Below are 22,170 nucleotides of genomic sequence, written 5' to 3'. Positions count from 1 at the left end.
CCCCAGATCCTGGGCAGGAGATTTTCCCCTGACTTTCCCTCAAAGGAGGCCTGGCTGGGTGGGGGGGGGGGGGGGAACATTTTTCTCTGACCAATTATCTGTCCAGCTGGACCGGTCAGGAAAGTGGGGTGTTCAGGAACTGAGTCCCCAGTGGCTCCACCCTCCCTCTGGCTCTGCAAGGGTGTGAGAGGGTGTTGTCCACAGTGCTGCACTTCTCTTCCTTCCAGAGGCCAGGCAGGAGGGGCTGCTTTTTCTTTTTTTTTTTTTTTTTTGAGTTTGTTTTTAATAATTGGCTCAAATTACAAAGGTCCCCAAGGAACCCTGGGGGAGGGAGAGAAACCGGGAGTGGCAGAAGTTCACTGCCAGCACCCACCCCCCTACCTGCCACCCGCTCCCCAACAAGTGCATATGGAAAAAGGTCCCAGACCCTTTAAATAATCCTAAAAAACCGTGGTGAGAAAGCAGGCAGATGAAGGGGCTCCTGCACCTTAACACTGGTGCCAAGGCCCGCCCCGACCTCTGTCCTGCTCAGGGCCGTGGCCCTCCCCCATCAAGTCTGAGGCTCCCATTCCAGATCCTGCCCCTGGCTAGGTAGGGGAGTGCAGGTATCTTCCTCCAGGAGGCAGGGACAGTCACTGTGTAAACATCAGCGGGACAGACCCCACTCGCCTCAGCAGCAGGGCCCTGGAGTCCAGATGCTTGACCTCACAACCTGCTCACAGCCATGGCTCCCAGGTCCAGTGAAGCACGGTGGAGGGTGGTAGCTTGGGGCCAAGGTGCTGCCACAGGAGGAAACCTCTTCCCGCTGCTTGAGGCCAGGTCTTCTGTGGGCAGCGGGAAGCTCCACTGGCCCCCTCTCTGGCTCTGAAGGCTGTGGTGACAGGACCCTGGCCTGCAGGGTGGCGAGGGGCACGGTTACGCCCGGGCGCCCAGCTCTCCGATGCGCTGCCGCAGGTGAAAGGCAAACTCAAACATGGTGGCTGCGAGGCTCTGGTGGATGAGGTACCGGGGCAGGCGGCCCTGGGGGGAGGTGGGAAGAAGTTCCAGGATGGCCTGTCCACAGCAGGGGCTCCCCTCTCAACAACATGCGCCAGTGCGGGGGGGGGGGGGGTTTGGGGGGGGTTGGGGGGGTACCCTGGGCCAGAGCAGCAGGTGCAGCTCTGGAACACAGCCTAAGCCACCCTCTACCCCTCACCCCCGGCAGGAAGAACACGCTGTGCCGGGTCCTGGCACCAACCACACAAACAGACCTAGGAGGGGCTGGCCTGGCAGGCAGCCACTGCTCCTTGGGGCCTCTGGAGTCAGAGGTAAGGGGAGGTACAGGCCCTCCAGCGACTCAGGACGAGACCATCTTGATCCTGCCCCAAATTTTAGCTTAAGGAGGCAGTGTAGGTGAGGCCTTGAGCAGGATGGGAGACCCCAACGTCCCCCACCAAAGTCCCCTCTACTGTACCCTAGCCAGCCTTGCGGCCTCAGCAACCCCACCTTGAGATCTGTATTAAGGATCCAGATGAAGGTGCAGACTCGGGGGTTACTGGCCGACTTGAGCACGATGAAGCCCCCAGGACCATTCTCTCCCCTAAGAGAAAAGCACCATTGGGGGGGAACCTTGGAGCCAGGCAAGGCCTCTGACCCCACTCCACACTCCATTCCTGGCCCATCCTGGACTGGGGTGAAAGAGGGAAGGAGGCTACTGGTCTAGCAACTGCCACTCTGCCTGAGCAGGGCCCAGAACGGGTGTCCCAGAGGCTACAGAATACAGCCCTCTACCCCACCAGGGGACACTCGAATCCTCCTGCAGCACGCCGATGTTGTGCACCCCGAGTGGCAGTGGTCATTTTCTCTGTCCAGGGATTCTCGGTCAGCTCCGGCTGTGAGGGGTGGGCTGTGCTCGCATTTCTCACCCCTGCCCCACTCAGGGAGCAGTGCGGTGGTGTCAGGAGGGGGCGCTCTGGGAGGGGGTGCCCTCCCTGGCAGTGGGCAGGGCATGTCCTGTCACCAGTCACTTCCCTCACAGCTCCACTGAGAACTCCCAAGCTCACTCCGCGTACAAGGAAGTCAGCACCCAGAGAGGAAATAAGCCTGTTCATCACCCAGGAGTCTGGTGTGCCAAACCTCATACTCCACCAACAGTGCTCTCTGTGGAAGCCCAGGAAGGATGGGGAGAGCGGAGAATCGGGGAGGAGGCCACCTGCAGCACTGGGGTCTAAGGATAGACAGCAGGAGAACTGGAGGATGCCTTGGAACAGGCAGCAGGAAGACTGAAAACTCCTCTTCCTCTGGGGGCACTTCTGAGCACTCTGGGGACCGGCAAGGCAGCGGGGACCAACTCTACTCAGGTAGGAAGGTCAAGCTCCAGAACACAGAACCTTCTGCTCAGGTCACCTGGACCGGCGCGACCTCATGGCTCCCAGCTCCCTTCCCCCGGACTGGTCCCTATCCCTGGAGCTGCCCTCCGGCCTGGGTGGTGTACTTCCAGCCATTAATCCTCCCCCGTCTCCAGGAGGCAGAGCAGATTAGCAGGACTAGGGGCTGAGTGGGGCAAAGCCCAGCAGGACAGGGGACAGGAAGGCGGCCTCAGCAGGAGAAAGCACCCAGCTGTACACACTGTACCCTCCCCTGTCCTCACAGTCACCAGGGGAGGGGCCAGCTGGGGTGACCCTGGCCAAGGCAAGGCTCACCTGACATATTTGTGTGTAGGGGGCTTGGCGCAGTGGGTAGTGGCGATGCCCGACGACAGGTATCGGTCTCTGCGCCGCTCGATGCGCCGCACGTTCACGAAGTCCCTGGGGAGCAGGAGTGTTAGACTGGAAGCAGGGAGCCAAGCCCAAGATCCAAGGGCAAGAGGTCTGCCTTAGAGGAGGGGCTTGGTGGTGCTCACCTCGGGGAGACCACCCCGCCCGCGGCCCCCGAAGAGACATCGTAGGAGATGAGGGTGTTGTCCTCTACTCGCTGCAGGATCTAAAGGCCGTGAGGGGAGATGTGAAGCACGGCCCAGCCCAGGAAAATCCCAGTACCTCAGGGAACCCCCACACCAGCCTCCTCTCTGCCCAGGCCCTTTATGGAGAGCCACTTCCAGGCCCTGGGCTGGGCTTTCTCTGCATGCTCCCTCTCCATCTTCCTGACCCTCACCAGGAGGCACCGTTACCATCATACCCATTTTAAAGACCGGGAAGCTGAGGCACAGAGCAGTTCATGACATGACCCAGGTCCCCAGGGGTAACTGGTCGTGCTGGGGTATGACTGCACCCTAATCTGCCGTGTTGCTCTGCCTCTGCCCTGAGAGGTAGCCAGGCCAGGCCCCCCCGGTTCTTCGGCTCACCTGGCAGGCAGTCACCGTCTTGTTCCACAGCACCATCCTCTCGGGCTGCAGGATCACCTCCTGGTACACCAGCTCCGCGGGGCAGGGCAGGAAGGTCTGGGGCAGGGCGGGCAGAGGGCTGGGTGGCGCCAGATGTGCTTGGACACATCAGCCCCTCCCTCTCGGTGGCGAGAAACCTGCCAGAAGGCAGGAAGCCCCTTCCTGAAGTCTTAGAGCAGGAGGCTCCAGGACACTCCAGCACACCTGCTTCCCTCACTCACCTTCAGGATGAATGTCTTCCCATGAAAGGGAACCTCAATGGTATACACAGTGTCCCCATATTCCTGTGGGAGTGACAGAAGCGTGACAGGGAGGTGGGTGGAGGGCATGGGGGAGGGCACGGGGGGGGGGGGGGCTACCGGCAAAAGAACGGGCCACAGGGCAGGTTTTTAACAGCTTAGGGTAGAAAACTCCGGGAGTTTGGGGATATTCAAGTAGCCACTAAAAAACAGTGGTTCTGACAAATGTCCAGCAACGAGCAGAGTAAGGCTTCTGATATCAAGTTAAAGGACAGAAGCACAGCTACAGCCGTGTCTCCAGGCTGGCCAGGGCTGTTGAGAGGGACTGGCCAGAGAGAGGGACGGGGACGTGTCCCCCTTTTTCCAAGCTCCCTGCCATCTCTTTAGATAATGTTGTTTTGATCATGAAACAAAACACCAGACATAGGGCAGAAGCCTGGCTTCCCCTTCAAAGCCAGAGCTGAGTGAGGAGAGCAGCAGGGAGCGGAGGATGGGCGTGGGGCCACGAGCAGGGGGAGGGGGCAGTGGAAACATCCAACCCAGCCCAACCTCCTGCCAGGTGGTGACCCCAGGGCCCAGCCCCCACTCCTGATGCAGGAATATGGTTCCAAACTGTGCAATTCTGAGGGCTTCTCAGGCCTCAGAAAAGCAAGCAAAACTCTCAACACACATGAGCAGGTTAGGTGGGAGAGAAGTTTCTTACATTGTTCTTCTCAAACTTCCAGTTCTCCTCCTGGGCCAAGATCTGGTCCACCACCGCCATGGCCTCCTTGCCCTGATGGATGTACTCCCGTTCCTGGCCAGGGATGAAAGGCAGGGAGGGGTCAGCCTGAGGCCCATACCCTACCTTGTTCGTGGCCAGTTCTTTCTCTAGATACTCCACACACATGGAGTCTGGGTGGTCTCTCGGGCCCTGTGGGGTCCCCCAGGTGCTGTGGCTGCTCGCCTCCGGGCCCCAGGTATGAGGCAGACCGGTGGGCCTGACTGACGGCGAACCAGACACGCAGGTGCACGACGACTGGCATTTGGGCTGCCTGAGGTCCATGCTCTGCTGGGAATGCCCTGCCCACCCTGGCTGAGCCCAGCACTGGCCCTTCTCCGAGGTGCCCACTCCAAAGGTCAGGCGAGGTGGGCAGCCAAATACCTGGGCAGAGAAGATTTTCTTCCCAAGGTCTTCATCTGACTCGTTGTCAGACCCTGCAGAAAACAAGCACAGAGACATTAAGAAGGTGTGGGGACAGACTGTGGGGACATAGTGGGGTTCGGGCATAAGTGCAACGTTGCGGGGAGGACAGAAGTATGTGTAGAAGAAGGTTGCTCACTTTCCCCAGAGAGCCAATAGAAGGAACAGAAGGAACCTAGCCAACCCACTCCTCATAAAGACCCTCCCTGAAAGCAGTTCCCCATCCACCAGCCCTCACCTGCAAAGGATTCTGGGGGTGAATAGAACTGGCCCTCAGATAGAGCGCCAGAGAAGAGCAGGGGTCCTCGGGCGACAGCAGCCTGGGCAGCAAGATACCCTGGGGGAGCAGACATGGGCAGCCATTGTCCCAAAACAAGGGCAGTCATGCCTTAGCAGCCTGGGGTCCCCCCAACTCCAAGCTCATCTTTAGGCTCTTGGAGGCTGTTCAGAGCTGGCAAGATAGCTCAGAACTGGCTCTCATGCCTGAAAGTCTCCTCTCTTAGGGCTATGATGACCCTCACTGCACCCCTTCCCCCAGCACTCACATCGCTCCTCCTCAGCCTCCTGTGGTAGGACTTTGAAGTCAAGGAACCAGGTCTCCAACCAGGCAAGGACAAAGGAGACGATAGGGAGCAGGTAGCCGAATGCCCCTTTGCTGAGCAGCTGTGGAAGGACGGGGCTGAGCTCCACGGTAGGGGGGTCGCCCAAAGCCCAGAGTCCCCTCTTGGGGCTAGTAACTCTGGCATACACCCCATTCCTGGACCAGCTGCTTGGGGACCTCTGCGGCACACACCTCTGAGACAGATTAATGAATTCTGCAGCAGGATAAACTGAGGTTAGGCTGGCAGAAGGACTTTTTGTTCTTGGGGTTGTAGAGGGGCAGGTGGAAGAAGCCAGTGATAAGGATTCCTTGGAACTACCAAAGGACAGGATTCCCCCTCACCCCACCCTGACAACAGAGACAGACACCCAAAATCAGAGAAAGGGTCCCTTCTTAGGAGAAGCCCATCCCCCAGGCTAGAAACCCACCAGACCAGCCAGACCCTGAGCTACTAACCTCAGAGAGGATGACCTTGACAATGAGGAATGCACTGGACACCAGTGTGGTGACCTGCCCAGGGGAGGAAGGAGGGAGAGAGGGCAAACAGGCTGGGGGGTGAGTCCTCCTCCATACCATCCCTTGCACCAGCCCCACCAGAGCCTGAAAGCTGCGGGGAAAGTGGCGTCTTACCGCAATCACCCACCAGTGCCGGAGCCGCAGCACAGCATAGCCCAGGAGCAGTCCCGAGAAGCGGAAGAAGGCCAGAACCTGGGGGGGGGGGGGGGGGGGGGGGGCAGGACACAAGCCATCACCGGCAAGCCACTGCCCTTCCCCCTGCCCAAGGCTGACCTCCCCCAGGTTCCCTCTACATGGGCATGCATGCCTTGGCAGAGAATGGTTGAGTCAGTGTTTCTCTGGGGACGACTTGGATGTGACCTTCTTAGACAGGGGTCTACTCTTCCCCTTTACGCTTGGGGCTCTCTGAAGGGAGAGCCTTGTTTGGGAACTTTCTGAATATTGAGAGCTCCCTGAGGATGGGAGCCAAGTCTCCTTGCTCAGATTAGAGTGTGTGTTGCAGAGAGAAGAGAAGCCAGCCAGGGAGTCCTGTCCCTGTGTCATCTCTGCCCCCAGGACCCCCTAAGTCCACTCACAAAGATGTCAAAGAAGGAAGTTTTAAAGTTGTAGTGGATGATCTCCTGCTCCAGGTTCTTCTGGATGCCTGTGTTGGTCTGGAAGAGGGAGATATGAACAGCTCTACAGGCAGAAACAAGTCCCCAGGGGTGCCCTCACCTCTGAGGATGGGGAGGAGACGGGGGAGTGTGGAACCTGGAGATGCTGAGCCACTGCCCAAGGAGGGCCCCGAAACACCAAGGGAGCTCAGCCAAACTAACATCATTCATTCCTCCAAGAGCCAGGCAACCTAGACAGGCAGGGCCTGGCTCCAGCAATGACATTCGAGGGCACGGTGTGCAGGGAGGGGGAGTCTTGGAGGCTCCAGGGCTGTGTAGGGGAGGCTACAGGCCCTGTGCAGGCAGGTAGGGCTGGTAGACTGGGCACTGGGAGCCTGCCTCTCACAGAATCTCATCTCCCTCTCACCACTATGGGGCTCCATCTTCCCAGGCAACCATCCATCTGGGGCGGTGGGGACCGGGGGTGAGCAGCGGTGTCAGACGGAGCCCCAGGTGGCAAATCAACTGATTCGGTTTGTGCTTAATGGGCAAAATCCATCATGGTGCTGGAGAGGATGCCCAGCGACGGAGACGGGAGTGAGCAGACTGGTCCTCACCCCTGTCCCTGCCTTAGTCACCCACACATTTTCAAGGGGAATCCTGATACTTTGGCTGGGGAGGGAGAGGATGTGGATGGACACTGAGAGCCAGACCACAGCCCGACTTCTCAGGAGGAATGGAGTGCCAGCCCCCTGGAGGACGGAGGACAGAAGGGGACTCCGGGGAGTGGAACCCAAGAGCCTGGAAGGTGAAGACCCTTCATGACCACCTAGACTGGAGTTCCTAATCTCTGGCAGATGATCCAAATTGAAGTAGGGAGGCTTATTAAAGATACAGATGTTCAGGCCACTGAATCTCAGACTTAGCTGAGCATCTGGAATTTTCATACAGTTCCCAGGTGACTCTGATGCTTAGAGCAGGAGCCAGTAGTCTGGGCAGCCGCCTCAATAACACTTGAAGGCCCCTGCACATCTCCACCATGTGCCTCTATCTCAAGACCACCCTGAGCCTCATGGAGTCTCACACACCACCCCTCACACCTGACATCCCACCCAACCCCACCCCAGCTTGGTCTTCCTCTTCCTCTTCCTCCTCAGACTGCTCCCTCTTGGGCCCCATAGCCCCTCTGACCCCTAACAGTCACCGTCCCTCACAGCTCTCCCTCTGCCTGGGCATGCACAGAAGCTGAGGGCATCCTGACTCGGGGGACCTGAGTTCCAGCCCCTGCCAGTCTCTGGCTACGAGACCTCGCGTGGGTGTTGCAACCCTCCTGGGGTCCTTACATCCAACGCGCAACACCCAGTCTGTTAGAAAACTAAAAATATATATGCTCTAAACCAGGAAAATAAAACTACAAAACCGAAAATTATCCCATTTTTAAATAAGTGTCTACCAAGTGAAACATTATGGCTAACTCCACTAATGGTTACAGTCCAGCATTCTGAACTTTTCATTATGTTTGAAAACAATTTTGAGATTAGATTTTTTTCTTGTTCTGCAAGAATTCCCAAGTATGTATAATGACTGCTGAGCTATTATAGCCAGTACATCTAGGTGATTTCAAAAGTAAAATTACAAAAAATTTTTTGGCTGTTTCCGGAAAAAAAATATATTTTGAATGAAGGCTGTGGGTGAATTTTAGTGCTTGCTTTGATGCTAGATGGGACCTTCAAAAAGAAGAATGCCTAAGACCTCAGAAGCTCTTCAAATGGCTCTGGACCTTGCTGGCCTCTGCTTTTTCATTGGCAGGATGGTCCTTAAGATGCCCCAGGGCTCAATCTTGTTGAAGGTGCCAGTTCATCTCTGTGCACAAAGGACAGTCACCCTCAGAGCCCTCCAGCTCCACACACCCAGAATCAAATTTGTCCTCTCCACCTCTAAACCAGCCCCTTCCCCAAACTCCTCACTTCTATCAACAAAGTCATCCTTTTTCTATCACTGAGCCTGAGACCTGGAGAAAGGGCACCTGCCATCCTGAACTCTGACCCATTCTGCAGAAGGAAAACAAGGGAAGGCTCAGAGAGGCGGAGTCCCCTGCTGAGGTCCCACAGTGAATACAGAGGGGGAGCCAGGACTGACTGAGCCTGGGATGCTTTGCTCCCACAGCTCCTGCCTCTGTGGTTGGGGCCTGCTCTACCCTGTTGGTGCCTGGAGATCAGGTCCCACAAAGCTGGCCAAGCACTGCCCAGGGGGAGGAGGGTAAGGACCCGGCACTGAGAGGCAGCTCCATCTCCAGGCTGCTAAGTGGCATCTCACCAGCCTGGAGAGGCCAAACTGGGGGGCATCGGAGGAGTGTCCAAAATGGAGAAAGAGAGAGCTAGGAACCATTGAGAACTGGGAGTTTTTACTGGTTTGCTCCCCCACCGTACCCCCTGCCTTCAGCACAGTGCCTAGGATACAACAGGGCTTTGAAAAATGTTTGTTGAATGAATGAATGAATGGAGCCAGAGAGCAACATAGGGCAAAAAAAAGACAAAGGTTTCAATAGTCCAACCAGAGTCCACTGGGCTGTTTCCTCCTTTCTCAAGAGTGTCCACTAGAGGGCAGGTTGGCACGGAGGTGGAGAGTGTGAACTCTGCAGCCTGAGGGTCTCGCTCGGTTCAAATGCTGCCCTCCTTCGCATACTTGCCGAGAGAGCCTAGACAAATGACTCAAGCCCTCTGAGCTCCCAGCTATTTTGATCTTCCTGTTCTTCATCTTACCTGGAAATCTGTCCTGCCAGAGAGGCAACCCTCCCAGACAGCTGGTGCAGCAGCTACGGCCCGGATGACCCCCGCCCCAGCCTTGGCCCCACTCACGTTCAGCTCAATGATCCAGAGCAGGGAGATGAAGAGCAGGTCGAAGGTGACAAAGAGACAGAAGGTGCGGCGGACATCAGAGATGGCTCGGCGCTTCTCTGGAGGTGGGGGGAGGAAGTGGGAGGAGAGGCCCTGGGAGTGGGACAGTGATGAGCTGAGGGAGGCCACGGCCGGCAGGCTGCGCTCCAAGTCACGGGCCAGCTCCCCAGACAGTCTGTTCATCCTGGTGGGCCCCCACCTCAAGGTGGGGAAGGCGGGGCCTCAGCTGCAAGGCTGGGGAGAAGCAGGGCAGCTGGGTCAGGTCACGCGTGTCTCGTGTCAGGGGCGTGGAGGTCCCATTAACCTCCTTCATCCCTTCACGCACAGCCCCAGGGACCCCGTCTGCTCCCAAACACATCTGCCCCCTCTCACATCTCAACCCCCTGGCAGCCCGGGGCCCTCCCAGCCCAAATTCTCTCCTGCAGCCCCACTTCTGGGCTGGAGGGATTTGAGCATCCCTCTCTCTCGGCCCTCCTCACCAACCCCCGGTAAAGCCCAGTGGCCCCACGGTTCACCCTTGGAGGGCTCTGGGGTCCTCCCCGCTGCTTGAGGGCACAGCCTGCTCCTGCCAAGCCCAGCCCTGTGGTTCAGCCTCCGGTCCTGTCAACAGCCTCTCGGCCTGCCCCCACCCCCAGGAGAAGAGGGCCCCAAGCTCTGTTCTTTGTTTGCCAAGCACAAAGCCACATTCCCTCCCAGCAGCCAGCCCTACCCTCCCACCCCCTAATCCATGGCAACTGGGAGGGACTTCCTAGAGCAGTGTCTCCGTCTCCGAGTGCTCTGCACTGGGACAGCGGGTATGGAGAAAGGACATCTTGGTCCCTTCTCTCTAGCTCCACCCCACCACCCCCATGTCAGGCCCAACCACCATCCTCTGGCCTGGCCATTACAACTAGCCTAGCGGGCGAGTCTCCAGGCTGCCTCTCTCACCCTGTAACAACACTTCTTGCACAGCCAGAGAAAGGCTTTCCAAACACTGATCACACCCTGCCATTCCCCGAGCCCTCCAGTCCAGGCCCTGCCAGCTCTTCCAATGGCTCCTCGCACAAGGCAGGCAGGGCTCACCCCCAGCGCCACCCTGGCCTTCTTTTAGGTCCCTCGATGTGGCAGCCTGGTCCTGCCTGGGGCCTTGGACCTAGCTCTCCCTTCCCCAGTCCTTCCAAGAAGCAGCTCAAAAGACCTCTCCTCAGAGCCCGCACCCTCCTGCCCCCAGTCACAGTGTCTTGTCCTGTTACGGGGCTTCACATTCTTCCCTCCGTGAACTCGGCTTCACTACCCAAAATGGTCTTATTGTTTTACAAACCCTACAGGTACGGGGCTTTCACCTGACTGGTAATTGCTGTCTCCTGGCGCCTAGCACGATGCCTGGCACCCAGTGGATGCTAGACTGGCTGCTGAACAAATGGGGGCTCCAAGGGGTCTCCTGGTCCTCAGCTCCACGCTACGCAGCAGAGAAACGGGGCAAATCCTGAAGAGGGGAAGAACCAGCCACTGCCCAAGGCTAGGCCAGAACTCCACTGCCTACAGAACACTGTGCCCTCGGTTGTGTTTCATGCCCACACGGGGCAGGATGGGTCCTTCCACGTTACAGGTAAGGCAGCCAAGACTGAAGGGTGAATGGACCCACCCCTTACCTGTCTGTGTGACCATGGAGCTGAAATTCTTACGAATGCTAGAGGCAGAGGGCCTCGGAGCACTCCCTCCCTGCCACACGGCCCCCAGACCCAAGGTCTCTACTCCACCAACGTGCTGGCAAGGAGCCTGAAGAGGTCCTGTTGCCTGGGCAGGGCGCACAGCAAGGTCGGTGCCTTACACTTCTGCTGCTCCATCAGAGTCTCCCTGAATCTCCTCTCATGCCAGCACCAGGGGGCAGGTTTGGGGGCCAGCAAGAGGGGAACCCTAGATATTGGTCTCTGATCCTGGGACGGCAAGATCTAACCAGTCTCCCCCCTAATCTGTTATCATTTCATACCTCTGTTATGTCTACTACTGGCCGGGGCCCTCAATCTATCAGGTCCCAAACAAGCTCCCCATTTGCGACAGGGAGGAGACTCTGACCAAAACACTTTGTCCATCCCTCTGCCTCTGTGCAAGCCCCAATGGACAGGAGCTGACTGTTCTCAGCAGAGGCACCCGGCCCAAGGCCACCCCTGATACCACACTACTGGGGTTGCCGTGCCCAGCTCATCTGGTACTGAAGGAAAGCTGGGCCTAGCTCTGGCAGGACGCAGTAAGAGAGGGATGTGACAGGCCGCCGGCAATGACACCTATCCCCAACATCCATCCACCGGACCTGGTGCCAGACTGAATGCTCAGCGCATCTCTCACCATGACAGGGCCACAGCTCCAGGGCAGGTGACATTTCCTGGTGTCTAATAGCCCTCTTGTCTGCTGCCAGACCTGTCTCCATCTCTCTTCCTCCTTCCTTCCTGTCTCTCTCATAAACTACTTTTCTGTCTTTGTGTCTCTGTGCCAGCCCCCATCTCCCCACTTCATGTCTATCTTTCTGGGTCTTCCTCTCTAAGTCTCTCCCGTCTGTCTCTCTCCACCACCATCACCTCAGTCTCCCTTGAAAGTCTCCCTTTCCGCCTGTGTGTGTGTGTGTGTGTCTCGTCTTCCCTATCTGCTCCTCTCCCTCTTCTTGAGTCACTGCAGGGTGCTGTGGCTTCCCTATTCCCAGCTGCTCCCGAGTCTGTCTGGCATCCCCCCCGGCTTTCTCCCTCCCTCCTTGGGGACAGGACTTGGGTGGTGGCAGTGTGGTGTGAGATGCCACTGGAGCGGCAACAGCACCGACACTCACACACGCAGACATCCTTGTTGAAGCAAGAGACACAGATGGGGGCTGAGAGCACAGGTGTTGGGGGAGGCCGGGAGAGCTGCAGACACAGGGGAGTGTGGGAGCCAAGCACGGGGCCTCTGAAGCAGGGCTGGGGGCAGCCGGCCAAGAGGCAGAGACAGGGGGCTTCTACGTCACCCTCCCCTACGAAAGCTGCTCAGAGTCCAAAGTAGAGTAGAAGGAGCACCAGTCGGGAATGAAGACCTGAGCCCCACTCTTGGGACAGCCATTGACCCCGAGTAACTGAGCAAGTCCTCACAAGCCCCTGCTGCGTTACCTGAGGGAAAAAGTCAGTGATTTTTTTAAACCCCCTTCTTCAAGGAAGAGAAACTTACGAAAAAAAGAAAAAAGAAAAGAAAACCCTACTTGGAACCTTAATAAACAAGAAAGATAAAAACAGACTGTTACAGGTCCTGCCACAGAAGGTGCCACAGAGAGCCTCACTTGGCAGCCTTTCCTGGGTCACCCTGGAGGCACCTCCTTGGGCGCAGTTTGAAAACCGCCCACTCAGATGACTTCAAAAGATCTTTGAGCTCCGTCAGACTGCCTGCCAGTCCAAGAGGTGAAAACCATCTTGGCCTGGAACTGCCCTTAACGGTCCCCAAAGCACTGTTCTCTGCCCCCCTGGCCCTGCGGGTGGAAGGTGGCAGCTGCGAGCGGAACAGTGAGGCCTGGCCTCCCCCACACCGCCGTGCCCACCGTCCTGACGAGGGGGAGGCAGGAATGAGTGCCGTGGGCCAGAGACAGCACGGCTGCCGCCCAGGCCCATGGGAGCAGCAGCCCCTGCCGAGCCCAGCCTCCGCGGTCACCTCTGCTGTCCTTGCTCCCTGCCCCGCCCACGTGCCTGCAAAGGTGTCTGGAGTGGAGCGGCACGTTATGGCGCGAAGAAGTCCGTCCGGGACGGACAGAGCAGACTTGACACTCACCCATTGTGTGTTTTAGGGGAAGCGGAGCTGCTAAGGCTTGGGCACCGGGGCAAGGAAATGGGAGGCTTTATCATCCCCGGTAAGGGAAGGAGGGGTGAGGGGAAGAGGCAGGCCACTGGGCACAGTGGATTACTCCAGTTCTTGCAGCTCCTGAGGCAAAGGGGAGGGGCAGGCACGGCCCCCAGGGCCTGCCAGGCCTTCTCTTACCCTAGGAAATGCCAGTATTGGCCAGACTGAACGAGGAGCTTTTGGGTAGGGTCCCAGACTCAGGACAGACAACGGCAGGCAGCTGACATCATGGAAAGAAAGCTGGACCCTGAGGTCAGGGTTCAAATCTCAGTCTGCCTTTAGAAGCTGTGCAACCTGGAGCAAACGTAACCGTCCTGACACTCCGTTTCTTCAGCTGCGTTAAATAAAGGCAATGTTAATATATTTAATGCCTTAGAACTATATCCTAAAATGATTCAAATGGTAGATTTTATGTTATGTATATTTTACCACAATAAAAAAAAAGCAACGATAATTACTACCTAGTCCTAGGGCTGGCATTTCTATAAGTGTCAGAAGTATGGTAGGTGCTTGGTCAGTGGTGGCTGAGACGGAACAAGTAGCTGGCAAGGTCATTCAGGTAAGAGGAAAAGTCGGTGGGGGGGGGGGGGAGGGTGCTTATACACTACAGCGACATGTAATGAAATCACCCAAAAGGCCTGGGTTCAAATGTGAGCTCTACAAGTCCTCTCAAAGGTGACCCAGAGCAAGCTCTCTTAAGCCTAAAGTCTGGGTCCCCTACCTGTGCATAGAATGGGCCAAGTCATTCCAACTCCAGGCAAAGGTGAACTCCCAGGCTGGGGGCGGGGGCAGGAAGCGGGGGACTGTCCTTGCTCCCTGCACAGGCTCTCTGAGGAAGTGCCAGTGGTGCCCAGTCCCCCCTGCAGTTTCAAGCTCCATCCCTTCAGTCACCCCCAGATCCCCATTTCCATAGTTCTTAGGGGACAGAGGCACAGATGAGGTCCTTGCCAGCTCTCAGTCACAGCCCAGACCACAAGCTCCAGCCGCCTCTCTGCAGCTCAAAACCCGGACTGCCTGCAGTTCCTGGCTGGCGTTTCCTGGCCAAGGCAAGTCTTCAATTTGAGCAATGCCACTTATTCACTGTACAAGCCTCAGAGGCTACATCTGGAAACTGGGGACAACGGTCTTGACCCTGGGCTATCGGGGGCATCAAAGGACACAGTGGTGCACACGAAGTGCCCAGAACGGTGTCTGGCTCCACAGAGTAAATGCTCATTAGACGTTAGCCACTGCCACCACTGCCATCTGAGTTTCCTTGCCCTTTCCCAATCCCTGACCTCCCAACAGTGGCCTGGCCAAGCTGTACCAGGCCCAGTGAGAGCTTATTCCACAAAGCTATGCTCTGTGGCCCCGGGGAAGGAAGACCAAGTCTCATCTCTATCCAGAAATGACCCACATTTCTGGGCAGTGTGGCTTCTCCAAACCTTCTCTTGAGGCCGATGGGACAGTGGACACAGGCTCTCAACACCTCCCTCACCCCATATTCCTCAGGAAATATGAGCAGTAGCCCCCACTCTCCATGGAGGCTTCCCAGTGGAGTCCCTTTCTCCACACAAATCAGGAGGAATCAGTAAGGCTGAGAAAGGACTGGACTCCAAGCTTAGAGAAGTTTCAAACCCTGGATTCCTGCTTTACCATCCCCGGACGTCTCTGCGCCTTACTTTTCTCCTGTGTGAAGTGGGGATAACAACAGCACCTACTTCTTACAGGCATTAAAAGGATTACGTGACTTGTTCAATGCAATGGCCTAGGACAGTGCCTGACACAGAAAGATCACTGCATAAGGATTAACTAGTATGACATCCCTGCCTCTTCTTTAGAGGAAGACACAGTCTTGAGCTCTGACAGCCTCCATGAGATGGCTTTAAGCCGGAACTGGGGCTGTTCTGGGTCAAGTTCCCCATGTAATGCCCAGGTTAGTGGAGAATCCATAGACAGGCAGGAGGCCAAGGCTCTGGGTGTGGAAGAGAGTTGCCCTAGCCTGTGTCCTGCCACTGGCCAGCCTGGGAGGGAGCTGGTTCAGAGAGGCCAGGATAGCAGATCAAACAGGACTGCAGACCATCCTGATGAGCCAGCACATAAGAAATAAATCTGGCCTAGCACTGGCCTGTGATGGCACCCTGCAGCCACCCCTCCTTTACTCGTCACACTCCCCACCAGGAGCTGTAAAGATGAGGAGTTGGAGGAGGCAGAAGGTTGCAGAGGCCTGCCCACAGTCCCCCAGCCAGGATGGGGTAGAGCTGACCCCGGGGTCTCTGCTGGCCGGGAAGCCAGGTGTCAAAAGACCCCGAAGAACTTTATGGCCAACCAGTGAGGGCTTGTGGAGAACCCGGCACCCTCCCCTCCACATCCAAACCATCAGCAAATCCTATTGGCTCTTCCTTCAAAATCCATCCAGTATCTGCCCACTGTTCACCACTACCACTACTGTCACCCTGTCCTAACCATCACCCCTCATCTGCCACAGCTTCCTGACCACTTCCTTGTCCTCATCCCAGGTCTGTTCTCAACACAGCAGCCAGAGGGATCGTGGTAAAAGTCAGACCAGACCTCCCCAATGCCCCAAACCTTCGATGGCTTCCAGTTCACCCTGAGTAAAGGCCAAAGTCTCCATCCTGGCCTACAAGTTCCCTCTTCCCCTGGTCTATTCCCCTGAACCCTCTGGTCCAGCCACACTGGCCCCTCTCTGTTCCTTGGATACCTCAAGCATGCTCGCACCCCAGAATCCTTGCACCTGCTGTCCTGTCTGCAGCTCCTCCCCTACAGCCCCCACCCTTCATCCTCTTACCCTAATTTACTCTTCTTCACAGCGCTTATCACCCTAGACATATTATAGGTTTACTGGTCTGGGTTCACTGCCTGTCTCCTCCCACCAGAATACAAACTGCACAAGGGCAGAAACTCCATACTTTGCTCAATGCTGTGTGCCCAGCACCCAGAATGGCACCAGGCTCACAGAAGACATTCAGGAAATGTGCTGAACGGCTATTTACACCTTTCCCTACAGGGGTGTGAGCACAGGTGCACAGGTACACAGTCACACCGAGCCCTGAAGGAGCAGCCCCTTCTGGTCCAGACTGTTTCTCCTGGAGCTGGACTCCACCCTCTGCTGGTGTCTCAGCCCACTTAAGAGTCCAGGCACCCTCTCCACCAGCAGGCAAGGGGAACTGGCACCCTGGACACCAACTTTCAGGGAAAAGGCTGGAGGTGAGCTAAGTTCCTTGGATAGTAAAGGTCAAGAAGAAAGGATGTGCTCCCTTAGAAAGACTCCAGTCCTCCTCTTGCTATGGGGGTTGATCCCTGTCCCCTTCCCCTGACACTTTCCTGACCACTGGCTGCTCCCAGGACACACCATGGCCGGCAGGTCTCCCTTCCGTGTTTTCTCATTCTGGAATGACTTCACCCCCGGGCTTTCCCACCCCAGCTCTCCCTCACCCTCCAGGCTTCCCCAACCCCAGCTCTCAGGACTCTGGCTCAGTACTTTCCTTATCAAACAGCTAGACTTGAGCCTCAAAGTCATTTTTCTTGAATGCTTTAGGCCTGGGTCACAGTGTTTTGCCATGGTACATGTCTAAGAAGTTAACTGATCTGTGAGTCTGTAATGCCCACCCTGGAACAGGTGAAAGGGCATGAGTCTGGGGACTGAGCATCAGACCTGGAGTCAAAAGCCCAAGGCCAGGGGCGCCTGGGTGGCGCAGTCGGTTAAGCGTCCGACTTCAGCCAGGTCACGATCTCGCAGTCTGTGAGTTCGAGCCCCGCGTCAGGCTCTGGGCTGATGGCTCGGAGCCTGGAGCCTGTTTCTGATTCTGTGTCTCCCTCTCTCTCTGCCCCTCCCCCGTTCATGCTCTGTCTCTCTCTGTCCCAAAAATAAATAAAAAACGTTGAAAAAAAAAATTTTTTTTTTAAATTAAAAAAAAAAAAAAAAAAAAAAAAAAAAGCCCAAGGCCATTCTTGGGGCACCTGAGTGGCTCAGTCAGTTGAGCGTCTGACCCTTGATTTCAGCTCAGGTCATGATCCCAGGGTCATTAGATCAAGTCCTGCCTCGGGCTCTGTGCTGTGCATGGAGCCTGCTTAAGATTCTCTCTCCCTCTCCCTCCCTCCCTCCCTCCCTCCCTCCCTCCCTCCCTCCCTCTCTCTCTCGCTCTCTTTCTCTCTCTCGGGGCGCCTGAGTGGCTCAGTCAGTTGAGCGTCTGGCTTCGGCTCAAGATCTTACGGTTGACAGGTTCGAGCCCCGCGTTGGGCTCTGTGCTGACAGCTGGGAGCCTGGAGCCTGCTTTAGATTCTGCGTCTCCCTCTTTCTCTGCCCCTCCCCCACTCATGCTCTGTCTCTCTCTGTCTCAAAAATAAATAAACATTAAATTTTTAAAAATGAAAAAAAAAAAGATTCTCTCTCTCACCTCCTCTGCGCCTCTCCCCTGCTTGCTCATGCTCTCAAGGAAAAAAAAAAAAAAAAAAAAAAAAAAGCCCAAAGCCATTCTTCATTAGGCTGTGAGCCCTTGAGTAAATCAGTCTCTCTAAACCTCAGTTTCCTCATCTATAAAATGGGGATAGTATAGAGACCACTTCACAGAGCTACTGAAAGGATTAGAAATAACACACGCAAAGTGTCTATGCTTAATTAACAGCAGCTATTACTACTATTAGGAACCATGAGACAGTGTTAGAGGCAGTGTCCTGGGCCAGGCATGTACACACGGCACTCTGCCCAGACTGAGGGTCCCATCTGTGCTGCTGGACGGAAGGATGAGCCTGGCTGCAGAGAGCTGACCCAGGATGGCACATATTAGGCTCTACTGTACTTCAGGGCTCAGTGGCCTGTGCCATCAGCCCTGGCACAGTTGGCTTATTGGCCCCCACTCTGTCCCACCACTAGAGAGTTTGCGAAGTCTTCTAGAGAAGGAAGAGTTTAAGGAGAGGAGGACACAAACCAGGCTCCATTTCTCCTTTCCTTCTGGGGAAGTGGAAAGGGGAAGAGTCGAGCCAAAACAGAAACTACATTCATCACCGTACAGTGCCCCCTCCAGCCCGGACATTCTGACGGTACACTTTACTGGAAAACCTTAGCAGGCTAAGATCTACTCAGCTGTCCTGCCCCGTCCACATGCCAGGCCCTGTTGAATGTCGGGGATGCCCTGGCCTACTCAGGGGCTGGTGAGTCAGGCCCCACCACACCCTTAGTGCTACTGGATAAAACTTGGGAGCTAATGAGGTCAAGTTCTCAAGGTCAGCCTGGAAAGGGCCAGTCATCTTCCAGGAGAGATCTCAGTCCTATCAGCCCACTCAAGGGAAGGTCCCACAGGCAGAAAGGAGTTCAGCACAGACCCCTCCCAGCACCAGCTCTGACCAGACAAAAGCCAGGGTCAGCCTTTCCCTCTCCAGAAAAGGTTCACAGGGATACACAACTGGTCAGATGGGATGCCTTGCTTGTCCCCTGTCCTATAGACATGGCAGCTGCCCCTTTGGGGGCTGGGACCTGGAGACAGCTTCTCAGAGACAGCTGTAGACCTGGAGTCAAGAGACAGTTCTTGAAGTTCCTGCTGAGTGACTTCCCCTGAGTCTCAGCTTCCTCATCTGTTAAATGGAGCCAACAATCTCTACCACTCAATGGAACAAGTATGAGCTGCCAAATACACAGGACTTTTGGTCTCACCCACACCTCCTCCCCAGTTTGGTGTGCAAGAGCTCAGTCTAATGCAGCATATGAACTGAGAACCTATAACATGTCAGATACTGTGCTAGTCCCTGGAGATGTTTAGGGGTTCTGGGTCTGGTGAGAGAGGCTAACATAAATAAAACACGGTGCCATACTGTAATCAGCACTTTCAGTGAGGAACAAACAATGGACTGTGGGCTCTCAGAGAAGCATCTGACCCAGGTTGGAGTGGGTGAGGTTGGGAAAGCCACAAAGAGAGGAGCCATCTGACCCAGGCCTTGAAGAATCCGCATCTACCAACCACAGGCGAGGAAGATGAGCATTCCAGGTAGGCAAAGGCCCAGATTCAGGTCTAAAGCATAGGCCCAGCCCACAGGCTTTCAAGCTGACTACCCCAGGGGGCCTGCCCCAAACACCAGGCACCAGGCCTTCACACCTCTCCTGGGCATGGTCCCCACGGGCTCCTAAATCGAGGAGACACTTCCTCGTGGTCAAGCAAGAAAAGGAATCCCCAGCCTCAGCAGAGGAGGCTGCCTCTGCCCTCTTGCCCACCTTAGCCCTCCCCCTGAAAGGGAGCCAGGTACCCATTCTCTGAGTCCACCCTGGTCTCTACCTCCCTTTGGTAATTTCATCCTCTTGCTCTAAGGTCCCTCACTAATTGTCTGCTCGTCTGGGAAGCCATTCTTGGCCCTCCTCCCCATGGGTTCCCAGAGCTCTGTGTACATTTCTCTAGAATTAATGCTTGCCATGTAACAGTCATTCACTTCCCGAGTCATTTCCTGAGCAGACTAACATCAGGTCTGGGTTTTTTCCATTCTTGAATCCTCACTCAATAAATCCAGATCCTGCCCCCAATGCCCTCCACCCCAGCATTTTATTTATTGACAAAAAGCCAGGCTTTGGAGTTCTGGAACAGAATGAGAAGTAAGCCACATCAACTGTTCTCAAGCAATTTAAGAAATTAAAAATGATAACCACCGCTCTAGAATGTTCTTATATAAGCAGTAACGGGTAAGGTTTATTTATTGAGCATTCACATGCTATTTTAAGCCCTACACATAATTTCATTTAATCCTCACGGTAACTCTATGAGGTAGGCACACTGCTATCTCCATTTTACAAATTAGGAAACTGGGGCGCTTTCTTCATCTAAGTCATAAAATAGCGTCAGAACCCACAAAGTCTGATTCGAGAGTCTGTTTGCTCAACCACTGTTCTACTACGGACAGGGTGTTGTAGGGACACAGGGGGTTGGTGTTAAGTCTTGGACAGGGTAGATGGAAGGAAGTCTACCCAGAGGTGGCACTGTCTGAGCTGAGCACTGAGAAGGACAAGTAGAAGGTAGCCTGGCAGAGAAGAGAAGGGGCTTCCCAGACAGAGGGGCTGGTATGCAAAGGCAAGGAGACACAAAATTGCAAGGTGTGGGCAGGCAGCTGCATGTTATTGGACTTTAGGGTGCACACAGGAGACTGGCAGGAAAGAGGTCAGAACCCAGAGAGCTCTGTAAATAGTGCTAGGGAATCAGCCTTTTTCCCACAGCAATGAGAAGCCAACAAAGGGTTTTAAGCAAGGAAGTAACACTATGAGACTTGTGTTTTAAAAGGATCACAAGAGTTAGTTTGGAGTCTGGGTTGCAGGCAGCCACGACTGGAGGTTGCTAGCAAGCCACTGCGGTTATCCTGGTGACAAACACATCAAGGTGGTCACAGAAGAGATGGAGGCACAGGATCAGGTTTGAAGCATGTTCAGGAAGTTGGCCGGACTGGGTCACCCCACTGATGTGGGAATTGAGGGAGAAGAGGAACTGTAAGATAATTTCCCGTTTCTCGCTGGGATGGGATGGCAGAGGAAGAACGCGCTTGCAGGGAAGGAGACCAGTTGAAGTGAGCTCCAGCCGAAGTGGAGCTGTCCAACTGGTAGCTGGATGGCCAAGTCTGGGGCGCCAAGGAGGGGCTGCGCTGAAGAAAGAAGTCGATCTGAGCGCCTGTTGGGCCTTTAGGTGGTGTAAAGCTGAAGCCATGAGAGTGGATGAGACCATCAAAATTCAGTGTATAGTGGGGGCTGGGCAGGAGAAGAGAATGTGAAACGGTACTTCTACTGTCAGAACAGTAGGAAGAAAATAAGGAGATGCTGACGCGGAGGACGCCAAAGGGGGCGGGGTGTCAATTATATCAATTAGGAACGAGTGTCACTGGTGTTATGCACCTCTAAGAACTCAAGAAAGATTCTTTAAAGGGCGCTTTTGATGTCAGGAAGTCATACACTGCCGTTTTCAAAGGAAGTTGGGGTAGACCGGATGACAGCGAGACGCATACCTGCCGGAATGTATATATTCTTCCTCTTTCAAAGACCCTGACCCCTGCCCACATCCAACTCCTGCCCCCTAAAACCCAGATTTCGTCCCTCGCCCCTCCCTTCACAGTGGAGAGCGAGGCTCGGGAGGACAATCGCGGACGCCCTCCCCGGGCGCTCTCGGGTGGGCGGGGCCGAGGAGGGTCTGCGTCGGAGCCCCCAGAACCCCGCGTGGGGCGGAGCGAGGCCGAGCAGAGGAAGGGGGCGGAACCTGGGACGCCGAGGGTGTGGGAAGGGTCGGACGGAACCAACAACGGACACTAGGCAGAGAGGTGGAATCCGCTGGCAAGACACAGCCCTCGTACCACCCGACCCCAGTGACCTCCCCCGGACCCACCTGCTCCATGTCAGCCACCGACCGTCCTCCTCCAACCCCAGCCGCAGCCAACCCCGCAGCCCGGGCCGGGCCTCCGAGCGGAACAGGATCTCCCGGCGGCGGCGCCGCTTCCGCCGCTGAGCCCGCCCCACAGAGCGAACAGGGACGTGCGTAGACGTGCAGCCCCGCCCCTTCGCCTCAGTCTCCGCCCCCAAGCCCTTGGGCCTCGTCCCGAGAGCCGGAAGCGGGGACTGCTTAAGAGGTCTTAACGGTTGGGGAAATAGGAAAGAAGCCCAGGGGCATCATCATTGTTGGGCCCCAGAGGCCTGGTACTGTGGGGGAAAAAAGGGGAACTTCCTGAGGGGAGGTCTTTGGGGCTAGGGGACAGGTCCTTTGGAGGAATCCACTTACTCTTGAAAGTTCTTTCTCTCCCTGCCTCTTTCAGCGATCCCTAGCAGGATCTAGTACTTCTGTGGTCCTTCGTAAGAATGCTCCTAGCTTGTCTGCAGGAAAGACTTCCAGACTAGAGGACTGGACACTAGGATCGAGATGGCCACCAACCAGGTCTTCCACATACGGGAACCCGTTATCCCCTCCTCCCTCTCGTTTCCCCTGAAAGAGGAGTCTCAGC

The 22,170-nt window shown here is 55.8% G+C and overlaps 1 protein-coding gene across 2 annotated transcripts; it reads right to left on the bottom strand.

The window, feature by feature from the left end:
* Nucleotides 1-248: 248 nt before the first annotated feature.
* Nucleotides 249-21,694, bottom strand: STARD3 (StAR related lipid transfer domain containing 3). Of its 2 annotated transcripts, XM_078437182.2 has the most exons (15): nt 21,561-21,694; nt 9,352-9,624; nt 6,476-6,553; nt 6,015-6,092; nt 5,841-5,894; nt 5,329-5,446; nt 5,022-5,120; nt 4,745-4,797; nt 4,304-4,396; nt 3,583-3,645; nt 3,323-3,418; nt 2,882-2,961; nt 2,682-2,786; nt 1,486-1,579; nt 249-1,020 (listed from the first exon to the last, which is right to left on the bottom strand). In XM_078437182.2, exons 2-15 carry the CDS (start codon nt 9,571-9,573, stop codon nt 916-918), a joined length of 1,338 nt encoding a protein of 445 aa, XP_078293308.1. In that variant the 5' UTR covers nt 9,574-9,624; nt 21,561-21,694; the 3' UTR covers nt 249-915. The 2 variants fall into 2 exon arrangements, with proteins under 2 accessions (XP_078293308.1, XP_078293309.1); XM_078437183.2 differs by lacking the exon at nt 6,476-6,553.
* Between the last annotated feature and the right edge of the window lie 476 nt (nt 21,695-22,170).

Source organism: Panthera onca, chromosome E1 (genome assembly GCF_046562875.1).
Source record: "Panthera onca isolate mPanOnc1 chromosome E1, mPanOnc1 haplotype 2, whole genome shotgun sequence".
NCBI classification, from domain to species: Eukaryota; Metazoa; Chordata; class Mammalia; order Carnivora; family Felidae; genus Panthera; species Panthera onca.
The sequence above is the reverse complement of the archived record's forward strand: the minus strand, read 5'-3'. Positions and strand labels throughout refer to the sequence as shown.